The following is a 20,493-nucleotide window of genomic DNA, read 5'->3' as shown; positions in this document are numbered from 1 at the left end:
GAATTTCGCGTCCCCATAGGTTTTGATATTCACGGTTCGATCCACGCATCCGACCGAAATGGAGAGATGCATCGACCGTGCCATCGCCGCCGAACAAGCTTCCTTCGATGGTGAAAATCCTGGCGTTTACGTTTGGCGCCACGTGGTTGAGCAGCGCGTGCAAGATTGCAATCGAACGTCCAGCGTTTTCATTGGCTACGAGAACAAGACGGATTGAAATTTTATTCAATACAATATTCAAGTTTGAATTTTAACGAGAATAAAATCAACCTGAGCCAATCATGTACCGCCGATCGATCCAGCAGAACATTGTGCGGCGGCAACCGAACCACAAAAACGATGGACGCCCAACGCGCGCTTCTCGATGAACTGATGGGCCGGAACCGGGATGGGGACAAGCCAGAAGAAGACATTAGCGACTTTCGCGATTCCCGTGTGTGCAAGCGATTTCTATGTGGATTGTGCCCGCACGACTTGTTTCAGAATACGAAAATGGATATGGGCGATTGCGAAAAGCTCCACTTGCCGAAACTCAAGATCGCGTACGAGGCCGAGAAGGCAAAACCAAATCCCCGCGACTATGGCTACGAAAATGATTTGTTGCGCGAATTGGAGCGGTATGTGTCCGACGTGGAGAAGAAGATATCCCGTGCACAGAAGCGTTTGGAAGAACAAGAGGGCGCACGTCCACCGACGTTGGCCGACATTGAGAACAACAAAGAGGTGTTGGAAATCACTGCTGAAATTGCTGACCTCATGCAAAAAGCAGAGGATGCTGGCAACGAAGGCGAAGTGGACTTATCCATGGAGTTGATGGCGCAAGTTGAAGCGCTCAAAGCGAAAAAGATTGCCGTACAAGCCAACACCGACGCAAGCGGTCCCTCGAACCCCGTGGTGAACGAGTACGACGCCACGCAACTCCATCTCATGAACGTCCTACCAGGAAACCCGCTGGCCATGACGAACGTCAACAACAAACTCCGTGTGTGTGACATGTGCGGCGCTTTCCTCAGTATTTTCGACAGCGACCGCCGTTTGGCCGATCATTTTGGTGGGAAAATGCACCTCGGGTACATGCAAATTCGGAAAAAGATTGCCGAAATGAAACTTGCGCGTGAAGCTGCCAATGCCAATGCTGGGGGGGCACCCGCATCGTCAGCACCGGGCGAAGGCTCCGGCATACCTTCGACACATCCCAGTGACGGGCCGTCGTTTGCCCGCCGTGAATCTGACAGCTACTCGCACCGAACTCGATCCCGCTCAACCTCGAGAGATCGGGGTCGCCGTCGCGAGGACCGACGCCGAAGTCGAAGCCGCGACCGTCTACGCCAACGCCGTAGCCGTAGTCGCAGCCGCGATCGAGACCGGCGCCGCCGTTAAGTTGCTAACACGTGCATCTTCTCTAGTTGTTTCACATGTAACTGGATTTGCTGTGATGGTGTTAATTTTAGAAGCGGCGGACGGATCGTTCGCTTTCCACGCTGCTCGTGAGTCCACCATGACGGCCGACGACTGCGTCCAGGTCTGCGTCCGTATTCGCCCGACAAGCAAGAAGGAACAGGCCGCGATTGCATCAAACAACTGCATTCGAGTCATGCCGAGCCCAAAACCCCCGACACAGCTTGTCGTGGGCAAAGACCGGCCGTTCACGTTTGATAGCATTCACACGGTCGATACGACGCAGGAGGCTCTGTATGCCACATCCGTCACTTCACTCGTGAACGGGTTCATCGAGGTCAGGACGCGCTGCCTTTTCCGTGGACCATGCATGCAGCTTGAATGGAGGAGCGACCTCTCGACAAATGTTTGACATGGTGTGTAGGGCTACAATGCGACAGTGCTTGCTTACGGCCAAACCGGCACGGGCAAGACGTTCACGATGACGGGGGGTGCCGCCTACAGCGCCAAACTCCAAGACAGCCACGGTGTGATTCCTCGCGCCGTGTGCCACGTGTTCCAGCTCATGCACGCCCGCCAGCAAGTATGGTTGATCGAGATAGCATGACTAGGTCGACTGGATGGACTGCCGTAGGTTTCCGAGTGCCTCTTGCGCATCGAGTACGTCGAAATTTACAACGAAGAATTGCGCGACCTCCTCCATCCTGAAACATCGTCCAAGGTACAACACATCACGTCTGGCGTTTGAAAGACAATTGCGGACGGGAGTAGAATCTGTCGATTCGCGAAGACGCGGACGGACACATTGTGGTGACGGGCGCCAAGTCGCAAGCTGTTCAAACCCCCGACGACGTCATGCGGCTACTGTCCATGGGATCGGCCGCGAGGGTGACAGGCAGCACGCAAATGAACGAGCAGTCGTCGCGATCGCATGCGATCTTTACGCTCGTATTGCAGCAAAAACGGCGGGACTCGGGGCAACTCACGCACGCAAAGTTTCACTTGGTCGACTTGGCAGGTTCGGAACGGGCCAAGCGGACGGGGGCGGTCGGGGGACGCTTCAAAGTACGTGCATGCATCGCTACCCATGGCACGGTCACCGGTTCGTGGCGCAGGAATCGGTCAATATCAACCAAGGGCTGCTGGCGCTCGGGAATGTCATTTCTGCTTTGGGCGACGACGCGAAGAAGAAGGCTCATGTTCCGTATCGCGATTCCAAGCTCACGCGGCTGCTGCAAGACAGTCTCGGCGGCAACTCAAAGACGCTCATGATTGCGTGTGTGAGCCCGGTCGCGGCCAACTTTGACGAGACCCTCAACACGCTCAAGTATGCGAACCGCGCCAAAAACATCAAGAATCGCCCGGTGGTGAACCATGTCAAGGAGGCGGACACCGACGACACGATTCTCCGCATGAAGGAAGAGATTCAGATGCTCCAGCGGCAGCTTGTGACCACTCCACCCGTGGCAGTTGCAGCACCAGAGGAGCACGACCAACAGCTCCTTCACGAATGGACGGTACGGTCCGTCCGCTCTGTGGAGAACTTGATGGTGCACGTGGTAGGCCAAGGTCCAGGCGCTGCAGAGAGCCGTCCAAACAGCCAAGTCGACGGCAAAGGAAGGCGCGACTGCCCTGGTCGCCCTGGAGCGGGATATCAAGGCGCTCGGACGCCCCGTGCAACAGCGCCTGAATGACGTCGTCAAGTTGCTCAACAGCATCGTTCTCCTCCAGCACGACTCGCCTGCAACACCCATCAACGGTGCTGACGACTTGCCCCACAACAACGCACACGAATACCGTGCCGAAATCAACGCGCTTCACGACAAACTGAAACAAGACGTCGAGATCTTTGAGCTCAAGAGCAAAGAAATGGAACAGTTGCAGCGCCAAATGGCACAAGCCCACAAGGAATTGGAGGCGCTGCGCGCGATGAACCAACAACTTCAGATGGCCACTACCGTGGCCTGTGCAACACCTCGTCGGCGGGACGTGGAAGGCGCGACCAACCAGTCCGGCGACTCGATGGATCGAAAGGCTGTTAGTTTGTTTGCCAAACGCCACAGCGTCGACGACGATGACAGTGTGTTGATGGCGGACCCCGAAATGACTACCGAGGTACTTGTTCCTGTTGAACGACCTCATTTCCAGCGCCTGGCATGTTGGCATAGACGACCGTGACAATTCTCCATTTACAACAAGAAATCGTGCAGCTCAAGACGGAATTAGCAGTGCGCTTCCTCTGCAACCACTTTGAGAAAATGATGTCAACGACTGTGTAGAAGTCCAAGGCGACTGACGGCGTCCTCTTTACGACCACTCCGCCACTGACGAAGCCCAAGGAATCGCACGTACGACACACTAAACATGGCTTCGATGTGTTCCTACGTGCCATGCAGATTCCTCCAGCTCGGGCGCAAACAGCAAAGCTGCCTCGGAGCTCGCCACCGCCCGCGGTGTCGGCACTCCCGGTACCACCGAAAACGGCGGATCCGACCGCTGTTCCGTTGGACACGACGTCGATTCATGCAATGTTCCAAACTCAATTGTTGGCTGCCGTCGAGAGTCATGTCAAGCAAGCGCAGGTCGCGACGATGCTGCGTGCAAAAGAGGTCACTGCCAAGGAGAAGGAAGACATTGCGCGGCGCAAGCATGGGCTTGAAATGGAGAAAATGCGGCAAAGGTGAACAATTGTCCCTGTGCCTTGAGCGGTCTTTACAACTGTGCGTGATCAGCTTGTCCGTGCAATCGAGCATCACGGATTTGGCCCAGTCGATCCACGCCATGAACTCCAAGCTCCACGCGACAGGATCGCCGGATCCCGAGGAGCTCTCCCGTCTGAAGCGGCGAAAGGACCGCGCCGAGAAGAAACTCGCGCTGTTTGTCCAAAAGATGGAATCTCAAGTAAGGCATGCTGGAGCGTGTGACCGTCATGGAGGGAAATCCTGCATCGTTCGTAGTCGTATGTGGACCCCGCCGTCCAAGACGAGCTGTCGGCGCTCGAGGAGCAAATCGAAGACCTGAATTCGCAAATCCTGTTTCAAGACTCCCAGCTCGAGTCGGCCCAAGCGCAGGTGCCGGAATCGACCGCAATCGATCAGGTGCTCAAGCACGTCGCAACCTCTGGGGCGGCCATCGATCCCAAGCTCAAGACGTGGATTCAAATGTGTTGGACCGAGGTATGCCGTCCCGCCAACTGACATGTTCACTTTTTCCCGCCATCATACATGCGTCTCTTGTGGCTCGCTGTAGCTGGTCGATGTGTCGGTGCAGATAAAGGCCGTCCAGGCGACGTTGCAGCTCCAGGACGAAATGGTCGTGCAGCTCACGCAAAATCGCGAGCAGCTCGAGAACGGCCTGAATGCCGCGAGAGCCGAGTACGACCGTCGTCTCCTGCAGAATGAGCTCCTGCAAGCCAGTGACAAGAAGCACATGGACGAGCTGATGGTCCTGCTCGCCGACAAGCAAAACCAAATCGATGCCCTTCGAGCGACGGAAAAGGTCAGCTCTAGCGACGCCAAGACCCTCGCCGACCTCAACCACCTCGTCACGGCAAAGCAAAACGAGCTCGATCAACTCAAGAAGCGCCTCGGCGACGCGGAAAAAGGTCGCCATTTGCATCACTCGCGTTTTTCATCACATTTGTCTAGACAAAAAGCGCCTGACAGAGTACGACCGGTACGTGTCAGAGCGCCAGGCGGAATGGGAGGCCAAGCTTGCTGAGGTGCAGCGAACGTTGGAGGTTGAGCGCGTCGCGGCCCAAGCAAGTATCGACGACTTGCGCCAACAGCTTGCACAGGTACAGAGAGTCCAAGCCGCTCCCGTGGCGTCGCCATCGGAGAGTGAGCTAGCGCCCTTGAAAGAGAAGCTTCAAGCGCAACAAGAGTACGTTGTGAACTTGGAGAAGCACGTGCTCTTGTTCAAGAACAAAGCCAAACAAGCACAGCAACAGCTGCAACAACTCATTCGGGACTCGGCTGGAAATCAAAACAACGACGAAGACAACCCACGGATCAAGCAGTTGGAAGACATGAACGAGGCGTTGATGAAAGAAAACGCTGCCATGAAAGTTCACTTGCGAGCGATGAAAGGCCCCGACCCGTCCGATCCCCACTTCCGCGTTCGCATTCCAAAGGCAGAATTGATCGAAGTCGAGTTGCCCACACCTGTCCCACAATCGAGCGAGCAGCAATAGGTCCGAATGAAGAACCCGACGACGCTTCGACATTGAAACGATTGTACTCGACAAGCACTGCTGTGTTGTTGATTTCGCTAGGATGGTCCCTTTGTGCCTTGGGGGATCCCAAAGAAACGTTCTTCATGCTGCAACTTGTTCGTCCCCTTCCAAAGGAGCGTAAGGAATATAACAAAACATGAAGTACAACGACGTGTAGAGTCTTTTGCTTGCGGTAGTTGTTGGAATGGGAAGCAAGACGAGGGACCAAATAACTTCTCATAACACCCGCCTCCGCTCACACTGTCTTGGAATAGCAACAGCGGACGTTCATCAACAGCCACGACCCGGACTTGCGTCCTCAGCACGTGCGCCGACATCCCGAGTCAACGAAGGGGGTCGCTTCCGATCCTCAAAGTTATTGGTATCGTCTACTTTGGAAAACAAAGTAAAGATGACTGCACTATAGAAATGATCCTGTTCAAGTACGGTCTTACTTCTCCAAACGGATCGACACTGTCCAATTCCTGCCAACGCAACTCCCGTCACTGAAATTCGTAACATCATAGGATTTCAACCAATCCCATCCCTCGAAAGTCGTGAAGCACGAAAACAATTCAGAATGGGAAAAAAATACTCAAAAATGCCTATTCGGTCGGATTGAAGCATCAAGTGCTTTTGTTCGCATGTGAAATCATGGAAGTGAATTGTCAGTAGTACAGTTGTATACTTTAATGAATAGAGAAGTTTTATATTTGTTGGAGCACATAATGGGTATGAAATGTCCACACTGCCACGTGGATGATGACGAGGCGTCATGGCGGTAAATTCATGACCTGCGAAGTGATGCAGTTTTTCTTGGCGCCGCAGAGCACGCGCAACGTCATTTCTGAGCCGTGCGTGGCAACTGTTTGCATCGTTCAACTGTTATTACGATATTCGATTTTAGGTGTGCCTTGTAAGCATCCACAAAACGATATATGCCGGCCATTTCAGTGCTGTTGCTCCAGTCGAACATTGTCGCGCTCGCTCTTGGTTGGATTGAAGCGTCACGTCCTCTGAGCCACCAAATGCGCATGGCACCGATGTGGGCTTACGCTGTTCTGGCCCTAGGCATTGGGACCATGTCCACAGGCGGCGTCTGGTTTGCGCTTCTGTCCGACACGCCTCCTCTCATGCAAGCGTGTTGGCTCGCTCACGGCAATCATGCAATCGGTCGGCGCTGCATACGAAATCCGATCGGACCCGTCGATTGACCAAGCGTTCTGGCGTCGCTACCGCCAAATGCTGCCGTTACTGATAACCATCGGTGCAGCCTTGGCCGGGTATTTTGGCAGCTGGGGCTGGAGCGTGGTCCATACATCCCTTCTGGACTCGCTGCTGTTGGTATGCACGTCGCCATTGCTCATGGTAGGCATCATCATATTGCGGTGGCTCTATCGACATTGTCGACCGCCCCATAAAAACCAACAACTCCAGCCTGTCAAGTTGCAGCCTCGTGTAGCCCAAGAGATCACCTCGTTGATGGACAATCGAGCCAATCCTTCGAACGACCCCACAGGGTTTGAAGCAGTCGTGTGCCCAGAGATTGCCCTCCCGCCAACCGTGGATCGAGGTTGTGCGCCCATCGTTGGGTTTGCTGGGATCGTCGCGCTTTTATCGACGGCCATCGACAAAGGGAGCAAGAGCCGACATGTGGCATTGGTCGGAAATGCATCCGCGTTGGTCGGGGCGCTCGTGATTGTCGTGTACTTTGAAGGGTATTCCACTTGCCGGAGATGGATGCCTCTTTTTCTTTATATGCTCTCCGTCACCAGCGGTCTACTTGGGAACTGCGTCGCTTGTGTTTGAGTCGCACACAACAGTGTGGGGACTCGGACCAGCGTCCCTGTTTGGGTTCCTCGGAGACTGGAAACGCTTTGGCTTGGCCTTTGGCGCGGCCTTCTTTGCCGGGTTCTTTGGTCACGCGTGCGCAAATATCGCGGTGGTGTATGTTAGCCCACTACTGATCTCCATTGCAGCACTGTGGGAGGCCCTCCTCGGAAGCCTCGTGGGGTATCTGGTTGGTGTCCAAGGTCCGCCGGATATCATGGCCCTCGTTGCAGCCATCTTCCTCCTGGGCGGCGCCGCCCTCGTCACCCTCGGCGGTCGAGACAAGAACCCACCCGACCATGCTGTGTAGCTAGCCATACCACAGATCCAACAAGGCCGTTACAAAATCAACTTTTCCGTCGCATCCGCATCTTTTGTGGTTGTGCCCTCAAGTCGTTCGGAATGACTTGCGCCACGTGGAAGTGATGCGAGCAACACCAGGTGGTGCACCAGGTGCACATGCAAGCCATGGGGAGCGCACGGTGGGCCACGAGAAGCCTCCATTCGACGTCGTGGTTCGCCACCACATCCGTTCTAGCCAATCACAACCAAAGGCAACGCTCGAATCACATCGATCTGGACATGGCTCGAAACCCCCACAGTTGATTTTTCCGAGCCCCGATCATGTCAACTCCATGGTGGGCGTATGTTGTCCTGGCGCTATCGATCGTGACCATGTCATCCGGAGGCGTCTGGTTTGCATTGTTCACGCAGACACCTCCTATCATGCAGGCGTGCTGGCGCCTCATCTTGACCGTGATGCTGCAATCCGTGGGCGTCGGTTACGAAATCTTGTTTAATCCGGTGGTGGATGCGGCGTTTTGGGCCAAATACCGGCGGACCCTGCCGCTTCTACTGACCGTCGGCGCTGCCTTCGGATGCTACTTTGGTACGTGGGGATGGAGCGTAGCCCACACGACGTTGCTGGACTCGTTGTTGCTCGTCTGCACGACGCCGCTGCTTCTGGTTGTGATCATGACCCTGCGCTGGCTGTACCGACGCCGTTTTCCATCGTCAGTGGTCGGGAGCTTCCAGGAACGTGCAGTTGCCAAGGAAACGGACGCTATCCTCTTTACGACGGAAGCCACCCCTTCGTTGTTTAACACGGTCATCTGCCCACCAGTTGCTCAGCCGCCAACGTGGATGGAGACCATGGGAGCGGCCGTCGGCTTCTCCGGCGTTGTTGTTTTGCTCGCGAGCACTTCCGACGAAAGCGCTCAAACCCACCACGTCACTCTGGCCGGCAACGTCTCGTCGTTGGTTGGGGCGCTAGTGATCATCGTGTACTTGGAGGGCGGAGCTGCCTGTCGCCAATGGATGCCACTCTTCATCTATTCTCTGTCCGTGACTGGGTTTGGCGCCATGTACTTGGCGATTGCATCGCTGGTGTTGGAGCCAAGCACGTCCGTGTTGGGCCTCGGGCCAGCCGCGTTGTTTGGGTTCTTTGGCAACTGGCAACTTTTTGGACTCGCGTTTGGCGCTGCCTTTGTCGCTGGCTTCTTTGGTCATGCTTGTCTCAACTCTGTCGTCGTGCACGTGAGCCCTTTGCTCCTGGCCGTGTCAGGTCTATGGGAGCCATTGCTCGGCAGCTACATGGGGTACCTTGCTGGTGTCCAAGACGAGCCGGACTTCATGACTCTAGTTGCAGCACCACTCCTCTTGGGAGGGGCACTCTTGGTGACGTTGGGTGGCCGAAAGGAAGCAACGACGACAACTGGAGTGCTGGCCTCCGTGTCGCGGCGAAACTCACTCGTAGTCCATGTATAAACCATCCCCCATGCTGCACGTCGTGTAGTCAAGTCCCGACAGAAGCTCGACCCGACGTCGTCCTGCAATGCCAAGGAGCATCCCACTTGTCTGTAGCATAATGTGGTCAAGTGAGCACTACAACGTGTTTCATCTCGATTCGAAGAAGTCGTTTCAACCGCTCGGTGAATTTGAATGGCACTTCGAGTGGGCGGTCTCGACATGGATCGCATACCCGGGTGAATACCAACAGCGCAGTGTACAAATCACAGTCCTTTTGCAACCAAATACAACTCCTCCTCACGACAGACCTCGCTTCATGTGCAGCAGTCTCCTGATGCCGTGCACGCGAAGGGGATGCGATTGCGCCAAAGTGGCACGCCTGGCGCGTTCTAGTATGCTTGCGTAGATAGTAGCACTAATAGTAGCACTAGTACCATTCAAAACCAGGAGCACACTGAGGAATGTCCTATTGGGTGCACATACTGTACACAACTGTGAAAGCCGAATTCAGGTTGCATTTTGGGATTTGTCCGAATTGGACTGCTTTCGAAATTCCGGATAAAGATTAGTTAACCGGATTTCCCCGCGACAAATTGCGGGTTGGCAAGGTGGCGGCGGCGGCGGTGCGGTTCCCCTGGAATTGAAACGATGCTGGTGACGTTTGTGGTGGACACAAGTGCGTCGATGGGTCAGAGATCTGCTTGCGGCATGACGTTGCTGGACTTTGCCAAGTCTGTGGTCGAAACGATGGCAAAAAAGCTCTTGTCCCGCACGGTGAACCGGATGAACTACATTCACTTTATGCTTGTGACGTACAATGGCGTGGTCGTCGGCATGGAAAACTCAGCCAACCGAGAAATGTTTTACCGCGAACTCAAGTATTTGGAGCCGCGGGACCTGAGTGATGTTGGCAGTGCATTGAGCACCGCGTTCGACTTGATCAATCGCGAACGTGCCAAGATCTTTTGCGACAACTACGGCCTCGGCCGCCTGCCATACAACGCCCACATGACCCACATAGTGCTAGTGACGGACGCCGGTTCAATTACAACGATGGACGGTGTTCAGGCCGACCTGGTCGTGCCGCCGACAGCTCTATCTGCGCTCGACCTCACTCGACAGCCTTTCCGGTGGGACCAGGTACGTCTTGTCTCCTCAATCAACTTGACTCATCCAAGCATTCTGCCTGCAGCGCCTCTTTACGATCGCAGTTCAATTGAGCGCTGACATCACCTCAACCAAAGCGAACACGGCGGTGAATCCGCCATTCTTTTCATCATTATGCGAAGAAACGGGAGGAATGTTGCATTTGTTCAACAACGGGCGCGTCACCAAGGCTTCGGTTGAGAAAGAGTATGTCCCCATTCACAGAAAGTGCATTGGTCAATGCCATCCCTCACTAGGGTGGATGTTGTGATTGCCCGCATGAAACCTGGCGTGCTCGTGCGGTTCCAGTGCGACGCATCTCCAGCGTCGTCGACCGGCGGGCCGTCGGGCGCCATCGACACGGACACGTTCGGCATGACGAAGAACGTGCTGTCGACTGCTGCAAACGTCACTCGCGAGTTTGTGTGGCCGATTCCCGAAGCCTTTTGGGTCGACCGGACCACCACGAGTCTGCCCCTTCGCGACGCACATCCCATCCTCACCTTCAAGCGAAGTGTGGAGTCCCAAACGGATAGTGCGACCAACCAAATGGTGCTCGAAACGCTCAAGTTCCCCGCCGATTCCTATCAAGTGGACAACGTGCTCAACCCGGCGCCGCCGCGAGGTGCCAGGTGGCTCGTGTACATGGTCGGCAGTCGCAGCGAAGGCCGCATTGGTACGCCATACACATATTTGATTGCGCCTTGTCCAGTCGCGCTGCTGTCGTCTGTTGGGGCTCATCATGATCGAGAACTCTTGTTACGTATCCGTTGAGTAGGCGAGCCGTTTGGGTTTCTCCGCACGACAACGACCAACGGCGTGTCGGTGACGCGACTCATCGTGCTGCCGTACAACTTTCCCGTGCTGTTTTCGCTCTTGGTGGACGCCGCGCGCCAGCACACGGCAAATCCAAACCCAAGTCCCACCAATCCATGGCACTTTCAGAGCAAGACCATGACGGCGAGTTGGCGCGATGCTTTCTCGACCTACCTCTCGTCCGTCCCGTGCTACTACCACATGCCATTGCGCAAAGTGCTCAAGCGCTACAACCTGCATGAATTGGTGCCCGATACTCCAGACAGTGGCCGAAGTTATCAGGTATTGCCCCATCCGCCCACGAAGACTGACGCAGTCGTTGCCCTTGGCGCATCGGACGGTGTGCGAAAGACTTAGGTCGCTCGTTGTAGGTGACGAATCATCTCACTCGACTCAAGGACATCGCCATGACCGCCGCAGATTCCGATCGCCAACCGCTGTCCTCCACACGGAGTAACTCGAGCCACTCGTCGCCGGCGTCGTCAGCCCCAAGCTCTCCGTATCATTTTAAGCGACCCGTCGTCGTCAAGTACGTTTTCATCGTACATGCACCACTCCATCCAATTCTCACCCAATTCTTTCCCTCGCTCTCAGTCAAAACGTGATGCAAATGGCACCTGTGGATCTCCTAGCGTACCACGCCAAGCACAAGCTTGCACTGGTGTCTCGCAAGCCCGTGGACCATGCATTTTCGGACGTGCCGCTGTGGACAGGTCCTTTGGCGCACTTGGCTCCCAGCAAGACGGCGCTCGCGATGGAGCATCCGTCCAAGTTTTTTCAATCGGTGGAAGTCATGAGCGACTACATTCCGACGGCGCTCAAGACGGAGCGTCTGCGGAATCCGTTTGGCGAGCCTGACAAGGACGAAGCGACGCCGGAAGGGACCCGTCGTCGCAAGCTCGAGTTTTCGTTGGACTTTCCGTACAAAAAGAGTAATTCGTCTAGCAAGAGCAGCGGCAGTGGCGGTCTGGACGACTCGTACGGCGACGCTGCAGACGAAGCGGCCGCGCTCGGCTCGACCAACGTCATGACGTCGTCCAACCGTCGCAAGCGGCAAAAGTACTTGAAGTACCGGAGGGGCCGAGGCGAGAGCCCGTCGTCCCCGAACACGTCATCTCCTGAATCGTCGTCGTCCCCCCAGCGACTTATCCACGTTGCCCACGAAGTTGCCGTGACCGACTTGGACGCGGAAGGATTGTTTCAGAAGGAACTGGCCGTCCTCTTGGGCGTGGAAAGCTCACATGACGGTAGCGTGTGGAGCAAACAACTGTACCGAGTCATCATCGACAACAGTTCTCGATGGACTGCGATTGTCGCGCAGATCAAGGCGCGGAACTTTCAGCCCACGGTACAACCGATCACCTTCTCACGCTTCAACAATACTCAATCATGGATCGCATGGAATAGGACGGGCCCAAGGTTCTCAAAGCGCTGGCAGACCTCCCCGTCGACGACCGTGTGCGGCGAGGGTACCTGCAGCTGGCGCTGTCTCTCGCGAGGGAGTACAAGCGAGGAATGCTCATCAAGATGCTCCATGCCAAGGACCTCTGACAAGTCCGTGTGCTGGTGTTTAGTCGTGCATAGCATGAACACGGCGAATTTTAGTAGTAGCGACAACATGCATTCAGGCGCCAGCAATGTAGCGATGAGGCGAGCATGCAGAGCTTCACAAATCATGTGGAGGCCAACAGGGGACGGTACGAGTGGTACAACAGACTACACACCACTTGGTTTGGCTGGCCATGCTGTCGTCGTTCATCCAGCTACTGTCAAGTCCATCGTCCATCTCGAGCACTTCATGAGCCCGACCCGAGGATGCCCCCTGTCGATCCCGTCGTCGAGGGAAAGTAATGTGCGTTCGCTGGCACAGCCGCGTCGGCCCATGTGCGCATGCTGCGGCCGACTGAGTCGGGCGACGAAGGCCGACGGCGTCGTGGCCTGTCCTGTGTCTGAGTGACGTTCCATTGGATGAATCCAGTGGCAATATGGAGGATTCCATATTATTATATGGGCAACTGTATCGAGTTGTTGAAAAAATTTCCTCCCAACGCTTGAAGATCCCAATGGACCCAATCAAATGCCACCAACACGTTACACCAGCCGTCTGGGTTCTGCAGTTCAAGGCACCGCTCCAAGATGTCGTTCCGATCCTCGCATGGCACAGCGGTTGGTGCAAGAACCGAATAATGCTGGCGTCGGGTCGGGCGTTTGGTGGCGTCTCCGTCGTGCTCACGAAGGCCACGGTGTCTCCACGCGACGCCACCACGTACACGCTGACCGTGGTCAACAAAGTCACCCATGCCACGTGCACCATCTCCAAGTCCGACGCCGACTTTGCCGCGTTTCGCCAACGAATATGCATCGCGTTGGACCATGGCCACTCGTGTTCGGCAGAGTGCCCGTGGATGTACTTTCGCGTGCTCGAAGCAAAGCCCCGTCGTCTGTTGTTTGTGCGGTCAAAAGACCCTCGACACGTCCAAGCGAACCTTGCGACCCACCAAGAGCTGCTCATCACGCTGCTCAAGTTCATTCGGACGCCGCGGAATCAATCGTGTGGTCGGGCCTCGTCAGTGGTGCCACAAGAGCTTGTCCGCTTTCTCTTTGTTGGAATGGACGGCTATGATGTGACTCTCTTTGCTGCGTCGCCGTTGTCCAAATATCCCGCAGTCGCCACGTCCAAGGGTGCCCTGTCCGATTGCTCCATCTGCAAGACATGCCTAGATCGAGACGACCCGGCGTCCGCCGCGCTGACGACCCTTCCATGTGGCCACGTCTTCCATGACGACTGTATTCTCGATGCGTTGCACCGGCACTTGGTCTGCCCAAATTGTGATGAACTGACAGACGGCGAAAGCACCGACAACAACAGCGTCGACGACAACAATAGCGACTTAGATCTCGCTTAACGCTTATGAAGTTCCTATTTAGCCTTGACGTGTTCATTAATTCGACTTTGTAGTGCCGAATTGGCTCTTTGGTTCTTCTCTATAGGCTCAAAATTCGATTTAACATTTGATGCACAGATTGTGAAATTCGATGACCGGGTCGACGCCTAACCAAATGTATAACTTTAGTTGACAAACGAGAAAACCTCTACCGAAGTCGAATCGCAGCCGCTAGGTTGCGATGGATTCACGTGGACTCAAGCCACGAGTCCCCGAGCAAAACGCCGACATGCGTTGGAGCAATGAATGGCTTCGAGTGCCCATCTTGGGCCCTCCAGCACCAACCCACTTCGGGAACACGCGTCATGTACGAGCCCAGCTGCCACATCAATCTGACCTTGGACAACCTTCATATGCGACGATTCCACCAAGTTCACAGACACCACGGGCGGCTAGATTGTAAAGTTGCCAAGGTTTCTTGTCAGCACCGCGTTTCACGTCCGGGGCTGCAGAAAAGATGGATACGGCATTGGATTCCTGGAGTCGTGGTCCTAAGTCCTAACAAAGAAAAGGCTGCTAGCTAATGGAGCGACATTGGCAGCCTCAGATCGTCGGCTTGGGCGCCTTGGACTCGGCAAGTCGTGAGTTCTCTAGGAGCTCTTTGGTTCTGCGCCGAGGCGGCTTGCCGTTCTAAATACGCTTCGAGATGCTGCCATATGCGGCAGCTGATGGATTTTGCCTTGAGGGTGAGCGACGGCGCGTCGGACCCCGTCTCGCAAATGCTGCGAAAGTACATGTTTCCCGGTGACGTCAGGGCATTCGTCTTGACCGTGTCCAAATATGACGTCTCGCCCGGTGCGCACGGCCGAATGAGTTCATGCTGGATCCATGACGTGGGCCAGTGCGAGGACGCGTTCGAGGTCGCTACGTGGGGGGCCTTGGCTTGGGCCATCCGCCGGTGTGCCTCCATGTCAATCAGTAGCCCAAACACACAGATGCTCACGACCAAGCACGCCGACACGACAATTTCTGCCAAGGGCAGCATGACGTTTGCAAGTTCCCGAGTGATGGCGCAAGGCCGAGATCTTGTCGACCATGGATCCAACCGACACGCGCAAAAGATGGCGGTGGGTAAGATCACGCCAGCCTAAAAATAGATCCACGACAAGCTCGTAGTCGAGGTAGTTGGAGGGGTCGTCTTTGCTGCGGTGCTGCTGCTGTTCGCCAGCAGCGGCAAGATTGGGTGTATCGAGGACATGCTGATGGCAGTCGATGTTGTTGCCCAGACAGAGGAGGATTCCATTCACGTCGCAGAGTTGGACGGACGAAGGAGTGCAGACGGTGTCTCGAATCATCTTGGAGAATCGGCATCCCATCGCGCGGTCGATGGCCTCCATGAAGAACAAAGAGACGGCGGACCAGAGTCCCTGCCAGCTCGTTACGATATTCGCATCATCAGCCGTTCGAGCTAGGCCATGTTGCGATGAATTTGTTATGTGGAGTCGTATGTGGGTAGATCGATAAATCATACATGTAGATGCCACGGGCGTGCAGAGCCGACCTAGTGGCATTTCATCCCTCGCGATGCTGGCTCGTGTGACATGTGAAAGAGGTTGGAGCAGTTGTGTACGAGTCCAGGAGAAAAAGGAGGAGGACATTGTTTACTTGCTAGACTTGGACAGCAACTTGCCGAGCTTGGGTAGCAACGACGGTTCGACGATCGCTGCAGTCAAGAGGCCACCGTAGGCAGCGCCGACAATTCCACACGACATGACGTCTTGTCCAGACAAGTACAAGTTGGAAATGGGCGTGCGAGGGTTGATCGCGTCCGACGTGAACCGGGCAGGCGTGTGGCTGAGGCCGTATACAGCTCCACGCGTTGTGCCAAGGTAGAAATCGTTGGTGATGGCCGTGCCGACCTCGGCAACTTCAATCGACTCGCGCGATACTTTGGGGAATTCCTTCAAGAACTCGGCCACAAGGCGCTCCTTCCACGCGTCCTTGAGAGCTTCGTACTCGTCACCGCGGTGCTTGACACGACCGTCCTTGAACTTCTCCACGTGGTGGAAGAAGCTCGGGGCTACGACGAGCCCCACTTGTTTGCCAGGGAACCGTTCGGCAAACGTTGGGTCCTTTGCCGACGAAAACGACATGAATAGGGCACAAAATGGAGCATCCGGCGACGTCTGCATCGGCAAATCAGTCCATGAAATGGAATCGCGAACGGTTTGGTACCTGGTTGGCCTCAACGTTGGCGTCGTGGCTCCACGACGGGAACTTCCACACGTTGTGCGTGGGCAAGTCGAGCTCCTTGGCGTCCCCACGAAAGCCCACAAAGAGCGACATGAGCGAGCAGCACGATTGCATTGCCGGGTTTGCCAGTTCGCGAAGAAGATGGTCCACGTGGTGGCGGTGCGTTTCCGGAATCAACTTTGCGTACGTCTGGGGCGCGCCGACTGTGCTGATGATGGTACGAGCGAGGATGTCTTTGCCCTTGACGCGAACGCCGAAAGCGTTGTTGGACGCATCAATCAGGATCTCAGACACAGGCGCCCGCACGAGAACCTTCCCACCATGGGATTCAATAACCCGAACAACTTTTTTGGGAATGACGCTGGGGCCACCGACGGCGTAGTACGCACCGCCGCGGTAATGGTTGAGAATCGCTGCGTTCAACGCAAACGAGGCGCGGGACGGCGGGTCCCCAAAGTCACCCCACGAGTAGTTGAGAATGCCGAGGAGTTCCGCGTTGGTCGTCAGCGAAGACACAACTTCGAGGACTGTCTTGTGGAAGTATTCAAGCTTGGACGCATTCCACCACCGGTACACGCCACGCAGCCACGTCGGACACATTTGCAACCCAAAGAAGACCTCCCAACCACGATTGGCAGCTCTGACTGCGTTGAAGTACGCATCGATGGAGGCGTGGTCGAGAGGGAACCGCTTCTTTAAGTAGGTCTTGAACGCTTCGTGGTCGGCAGTGAAGTGGATAGCGTCGCGGGTACCGTCGGGCCCTTGGACAACGGCAACGTCGACAGTATCACCCGATCTATCAAGGCAGCTCCATGAGCGACAACCGATGAAGATCAAGAGCGGCGGGGATGGCGGTACCGCTGGAACTCGACCGAGTGGTTGGAAATGTAGTCGAACAATTTTCGGTTCGGATATGACTTGTCGTCGAGGAACCCTCCGATGTAATGGAACCCCGTGTCGAATTCGTATCCTCCTTCCTCGAACGTGTGTGTGTTGCCACCCGCGACATCGTGCTGCTCCAGCACTAGAACGCGCTTTCCTTCTTTCGCCAACGCGGCAGCAACGGTCAACCCACCCATCCCCGACCCGATCACAATCACGTCAAGATCGTCTGGGACTTTCTTGGATGCAAATCCTTGCTTGACCAGTTCGTCGTCCGTCAGCGTGACGTCGACAGCGATAGGAGCGCGACGTCTCGTACGACCACGTCGGAGGTAGTACACACCGACAAGCGACATGATGCCCACAGCGACAGCGGCGTAGAGCGCAGGACAGTCCGTGATCACCTTCATCTTGACAAATGGCAGTCGACGACGCGATCATGTCGCGAAAAACGCGTCGCGGGTAAAAGATGTTTACGACACTGTGGGGCGATACGTAAGCTTGACTTTAATATCAATGGAAACACCAACATTGTTATTCTTTCACCCGGTATTAGGTCAAAAACCCGGGTTTTGAGGACGGCTGTAGTAAACAATTCCCAGCTGCCATCCAGAGACACGCTCCTGAAAGGAAATTCCCACGCGCCTCTGGGATGGCATCGTCCAACACATGCCATCCGGGATCGCGCCGAATGACCTGCGCGAGAGAAATGGGAAGGGATTCATATGTCCATTCTCGATGCCTGAGCTAGTCTATGTCATTGCACTTGTTCTCGTGTTTGTACAGTAGATGCTCGTGACAAGGCGACTGCCCTGGGAACCAAGATAAGAGCTGCTATAGCAGACACCGAGACACAATGAGGATGGCGGAAGATGGGTGATTGTTCGAGGGTGCTGTCGGCACTTCACTGCGCTTTCGATCCTTGTTGAGTGGTTGGCTTGGCCATCATGGAATCAAGATAGAAGTCTCGGCTTGGTAGTAGTGCGCATGTGATCGACCGCGCTTCATCAGGGACACTTGTTCAGCCATCCACGCCCCCGTAAAGTAGACAAGGTAATAGCATGCAACACCTGGAAGCATCGCGAGCAGTCCACGCTGAAAGGCGCACGCGTCAGCGAACGACATGACCCACACGCAAAGGTCGCCAAAGTAGTTGGGGTGTCGGCTGTATTTCCACACCCCATCGCGCGTCACGCCAGGGCTTCCTGAGAGGCTGTGCCTCGAGTGTTGGGTTTCCATTGCGCCAACTGGATGGCTGCGATGTTCTCGAAGGCAAACCCAAACAGCCACTCGCCAACGTATTCCCTCGTTGCCAACGACGGAGGTGTGATGGTGGCTGCCACATGCCACGGCGCAGACATGACCGCGATGTTTGTGAGCAACTGGGGCAATGGTAAAAGCAGAAAAAGTTGAACTGGATCGACGACGACCCAAAGAACCCTCCAGCCGGCAACCTCCAGATCGTGCGCCAATGCAACTCCCACCTATGGTCGTCCTTGGTCATGTGGTTCCGCAGCACCCACACAAGCATAGAGCAAGCTCCACACGCAATGTACATTGCGCAAACAAGCCTGCGATGAATCCATACACCGTTCCCGTTGACCAAACCGCCATCGCCGTGAACCCCGACGGGGCCACCCAAAATTGTTGCACCCGTTCGTACACGCCATGCCGATCACGTACACATGCCGGTCATCCACGTCAAGTGGAACCCTGCGATGCACACACAGCGGCGTCCACATCGGCCAAGTAGTCTCCACTGCTTCTCCGACAGGGGAATATCTGTGGCCAGTCAAGCACGAAGCAGTTCGTCGCCGACTCAATTACCCAACAGATGTGCACCTCAAGCTGTCGAGAAGGCAGTCCCGTTGGAGTCTCCTGTCGAAGTGCTGAACGCACGAGACATCGAAGGCATCATGGGGGCCTCTTGGCATCATCGCCGCCTTCGTGGTGTTTACATGCAGCATGACCGAAACGTCAGGTGGTGCACCCGGGCGACGATATGAGCTCCTGCAAGTGTGGGTCGAGTCGACGTGATGTTCATGCAGTGTGCGATGCACAGCAGTCGTGCAATTTTGGCCTAGTAACTGGGCACGCGCTCGCCGTCAGTGCACGATGTAAACGGCATGCAGCCCCTGCACAACAATTTAAACATACTTACTGCAAGCACATGCAGATCGATGGATCTGCGAGGAAGGACGACGTGGCGGTGCCGCTGAGGGCGTATGTGTGGTCGTGATGGCGTGCCGTCGGTCAACGTGACGGGTCTTAGAGAATTATGGTGCACTGGTTGCCACGTCTAGCTGCATGGTACATCCGCGCAAGTGCCCTATTACGAAGGCAGCGACGTACGCGAGGCGCTCGAGCCATGACGGCGCTAAATCAGCGACACGAGTCGTTTCCGCTGGGTAGTTCGCTTCGATCGAGGCGTCGTGTTGACTTTGCGCGTGGACGGGGACGGCTGAGCAATATTTTTCCTGTTGTCTTGGAAGCGGAGTCGACACCTTCGATCACGCAACGCTTGTAAGGTCACTTGAACGACGTTGCCGCAAAGGAGATGCAAGTGAATCTAAGTCCAAGGAATAGGCATCGACGTGAATGCGGGGAGCCATCCTACCGTCGTTGCAGTCATGGCATGAATGGTCCCAAATAAGTCTTCCTATGCATAGCTATGGAAAACATGTCCATGCACAGAAGAAAGGACCTCGGCAAGTTCTGACGTCAGTACGACGGCATCGCCGACGCACAATCTCATCGGGCCCAGATGAATTGTCCGAGTCTCGTGGTCGTAACTGGCATTGAGATCTAAATTGAGGTGTCAATATGGACCACGCAACGGACTATGCAGCCACATACGTGTTGCTTGGCGCAACCTCTCGTTCACCGACGCGAGACTTTCGCGCAAAGTCGTGAGCTGGTGCTGGATGGTCGTGACGGACGGGACGCAAGCCTTCAAATGGTCCATGCTGAAATGCAAGTGCTTGCGATGCTCAAATTGCTCGAGTTCCTGTTGAAGTTGGTCGTCGGTATGTGTGGTGATGGGTGCTGGGGAGATAAACGTCGGCACTTCGACTTCGACGTGTTGGGCGGCATCTATCCGTGGTGGGTTTGCTGACTGCAATTCTCCCACCGACGCATTGTGCCCATCTTCGATTTGCCGCAAGTCAAATGCGAGCAACTCGCTGATGTTTTGCAGGAGCAACGTGCGATGCAAGTTTGCCAAGTCGACTTCATGCGTCTTCCCGATCTCAAACGCTCTACAACGTTCAACAAACTCGTCCAGCGTGCCGTTCTGCAGATCTTTGAGGCGGTCTTCCAGGC

General features: G+C 55.4%; 9 protein-coding genes across 13 annotated transcripts; 5 read left to right on the top strand and 4 right to left on the bottom strand.

The window, feature by feature from the left end:
* Positions 1-302: 302 nt before the first annotated feature.
* H310_06302 (hypothetical protein) lies at positions 303-5,784 on the top strand. Of its 5 annotated transcripts, none has more exons than XM_008871310.1 (16): positions 303-723; positions 770-902; positions 944-1,391; positions 1,452-1,735; positions 1,823-1,981; positions 2,033-2,119; positions 2,170-2,463; positions 2,514-2,915; positions 2,962-3,513; positions 3,567-3,626; positions 3,678-3,746; positions 3,795-4,078; positions 4,131-4,299; positions 4,356-4,574; positions 4,648-5,002; positions 5,046-5,784. In XM_008871310.1, the coding sequence occupies exons 3-16, from the start codon at positions 1,127-1,129 to the stop codon at positions 5,588-5,590; spliced, it is 3,744 nt and encodes a 1,247-aa protein (XP_008869532.1). In that variant the 5' UTR covers positions 303-723; positions 770-902; positions 944-1,126; the 3' UTR covers positions 5,591-5,784. The 5 variants fall into 5 exon arrangements, with proteins under 5 accessions (XP_008869532.1, XP_008869530.1, XP_008869529.1 ...); XM_008871311.1 differs by having other exon boundaries at positions 314-723; positions 770-894; XM_008871308.1 differs by having other exon boundaries at positions 770-1,391.
* Positions 5,785-6,551: 767 nt separating this feature from the next.
* On the top strand, positions 6,552-7,751 carry H310_06301 (hypothetical protein; the record flags this gene model as incomplete). Its single annotated transcript, XM_008871306.1, has 3 exons — positions 6,552-6,622; positions 6,683-7,273; positions 7,329-7,751. The coding sequence occupies exons 2-3, from the start codon at positions 6,776-6,778 to the stop codon at positions 7,749-7,751; spliced, it is 921 nt and encodes a 306-aa protein (XP_008869528.1). The 5' UTR covers positions 6,552-6,622; positions 6,683-6,775.
* Positions 7,752-8,047: 296 nt separating this feature from the next.
* H310_06300 (hypothetical protein) lies at positions 8,048-9,352 on the top strand. Its single transcript, XM_008871305.1, has one exon. The coding sequence runs from the start codon at positions 8,066-8,068 to the stop codon at positions 9,206-9,208; it is 1,143 nt and encodes a 380-aa protein (XP_008869527.1). The 5' UTR covers positions 8,048-8,065; the 3' UTR covers positions 9,209-9,352.
* A 421-nt stretch (positions 9,353-9,773) lies between these two features.
* H310_06299 (hypothetical protein) lies at positions 9,774-13,096 on the top strand. Its single transcript, XM_008871304.1, has 7 exons — positions 9,774-10,330; positions 10,383-10,543; positions 10,594-11,012; positions 11,115-11,434; positions 11,524-11,681; positions 11,747-12,500; positions 12,560-13,096. The coding sequence occupies exons 1-7, from the start codon at positions 9,839-9,841 to the stop codon at positions 12,701-12,703; spliced, it is 2,448 nt and encodes an 815-aa protein (XP_008869526.1). The 5' UTR covers positions 9,774-9,838; the 3' UTR covers positions 12,704-13,096.
* A 168-nt stretch (positions 13,097-13,264) lies between these two features.
* Positions 13,265-14,087, top strand: H310_06298 (hypothetical protein). Its single transcript, XM_008871303.1, has one exon. The coding sequence runs from the start codon at positions 13,339-13,341 to the stop codon at positions 14,056-14,058; it is 720 nt and encodes a 239-aa protein (XP_008869525.1). The 5' UTR covers positions 13,265-13,338; the 3' UTR covers positions 14,059-14,087.
* Positions 14,088-14,617: 530 nt separating this feature from the next.
* Positions 14,618-15,082, bottom strand: H310_06297 (hypothetical protein; the record flags this gene model as incomplete). The annotated part of the gene is made up of 1 exon (XM_008871302.1): positions 14,618-15,082. One exon carries the CDS (start codon positions 15,080-15,082, stop codon positions 14,618-14,620), a length of 465 nt encoding a protein of 154 aa, XP_008869524.1.
* A 616-nt stretch (positions 15,083-15,698) lies between these two features.
* On the bottom strand, positions 15,699-17,582 carry H310_06296 (hypothetical protein; the record flags this gene model as incomplete). Its single annotated transcript, XM_008871301.1, has 3 exons — positions 15,699-16,223; positions 16,273-17,086; positions 17,149-17,582. The coding sequence occupies 3 exons, from the start codon at positions 17,580-17,582 to the stop codon at positions 15,699-15,701; spliced, it is 1,773 nt and encodes a 590-aa protein (XP_008869523.1).
* A 535-nt stretch (positions 17,583-18,117) lies between these two features.
* On the bottom strand, positions 18,118-18,730 carry H310_06295 (hypothetical protein; the record flags this gene model as incomplete). Its single annotated transcript, XM_008871300.1, has 3 exons — positions 18,118-18,337; positions 18,421-18,508; positions 18,556-18,730. 3 exons carry the CDS (start codon positions 18,728-18,730, stop codon positions 18,118-18,120), a joined length of 483 nt encoding a protein of 160 aa, XP_008869522.1.
* Positions 18,731-19,294: 564 nt separating this feature from the next.
* H310_06294 (hypothetical protein) lies at positions 19,295-20,493 on the bottom strand. The gene is made up of 4 exons (XM_008871299.1): positions 20,029-20,493; positions 19,877-19,977; positions 19,790-19,831; positions 19,295-19,741 (listed from the first exon to the last, which is right to left on the bottom strand). Exons 1-4 carry the CDS (start codon positions 20,135-20,137, stop codon positions 19,550-19,552), a joined length of 444 nt encoding a protein of 147 aa, XP_008869521.1. The 5' UTR covers positions 20,138-20,493; the 3' UTR covers positions 19,295-19,549.

This window comes from Aphanomyces invadans, assembly GCF_000520115.1.
Source record: "Aphanomyces invadans strain NJM9701 unplaced genomic scaffold supercont1.11, whole genome shotgun sequence".
In the NCBI taxonomy this organism is placed as follows: Eukaryota; Oomycota; class Saprolegniomycetes; order Saprolegniales; family Verrucalvaceae; genus Aphanomyces; species Aphanomyces invadans.
This window is presented reverse-complemented; position numbering and strand designations above follow the sequence as displayed.

Excerpts from the sequence above, each read along its gene's own strand:
- H310_06302 (XM_008871310.1), top strand. The coding sequence starts at position 1,127 with ATGCCAATGCTGGGGGGGCACCCGCATCGTCAGCACCGGGCGAAGGCT. Across the intron at positions 3,747-3,794 it reads CGAAGCCCAAGGAATCGCAC|ATTCCTCCAGCTCGGGCGCA; the intron begins GTACGACACACT and ends CGTGCCATGCAG. Across the intron at positions 4,079-4,130 it reads ATGGAGAAAATGCGGCAAAG|CTTGTCCGTGCAATCGAGCA; the intron begins GTGAACAATTGT and ends GTGCGTGATCAG.
- H310_06300 (XM_008871305.1), top strand. The coding sequence starts at position 8,066 with ATGTCAACTCCATGGTGGGCGTATGTTGTCCTGGCGCTATCGATCGTG.
- H310_06299 (XM_008871304.1), top strand. The coding sequence starts at position 9,839 with ATGCTGGTGACGTTTGTGGTGGACACAAGTGCGTCGATGGGTCAGAGA. Across the intron at positions 11,013-11,114 it reads TCGCAGCGAAGGCCGCATTG|GCGAGCCGTTTGGGTTTCTC; the intron begins GTACGCCATACA and ends TCCGTTGAGTAG. Across the intron at positions 11,435-11,523 it reads ACAGTGGCCGAAGTTATCAG|GTGACGAATCATCTCACTCG; the intron begins GTATTGCCCCAT and ends CGCTCGTTGTAG.
- H310_06298 (XM_008871303.1), top strand. The coding sequence starts at position 13,339 with ATGCTGGCGTCGGGTCGGGCGTTTGGTGGCGTCTCCGTCGTGCTCACG.
- H310_06294 (XM_008871299.1), bottom strand. The coding sequence starts at position 20,137 with ATGGACCATTTGAAGGCTTGCGTCCCGTCCGTCACGACCATCCAGCAC. Across the intron at positions 19,832-19,876 it reads TGACGTCAGAACTTGCCGAG|GAAGACTTATTTGGGACCAT; the intron begins GTCCTTTCTTCT and ends AGCTATGCATAG. Across the intron at positions 19,742-19,789 it reads ATGCCATGACTGCAACGACG|ATTCACTTGCATCTCCTTTG; the intron begins GTAGGATGGCTC and ends CCTTGGACTTAG.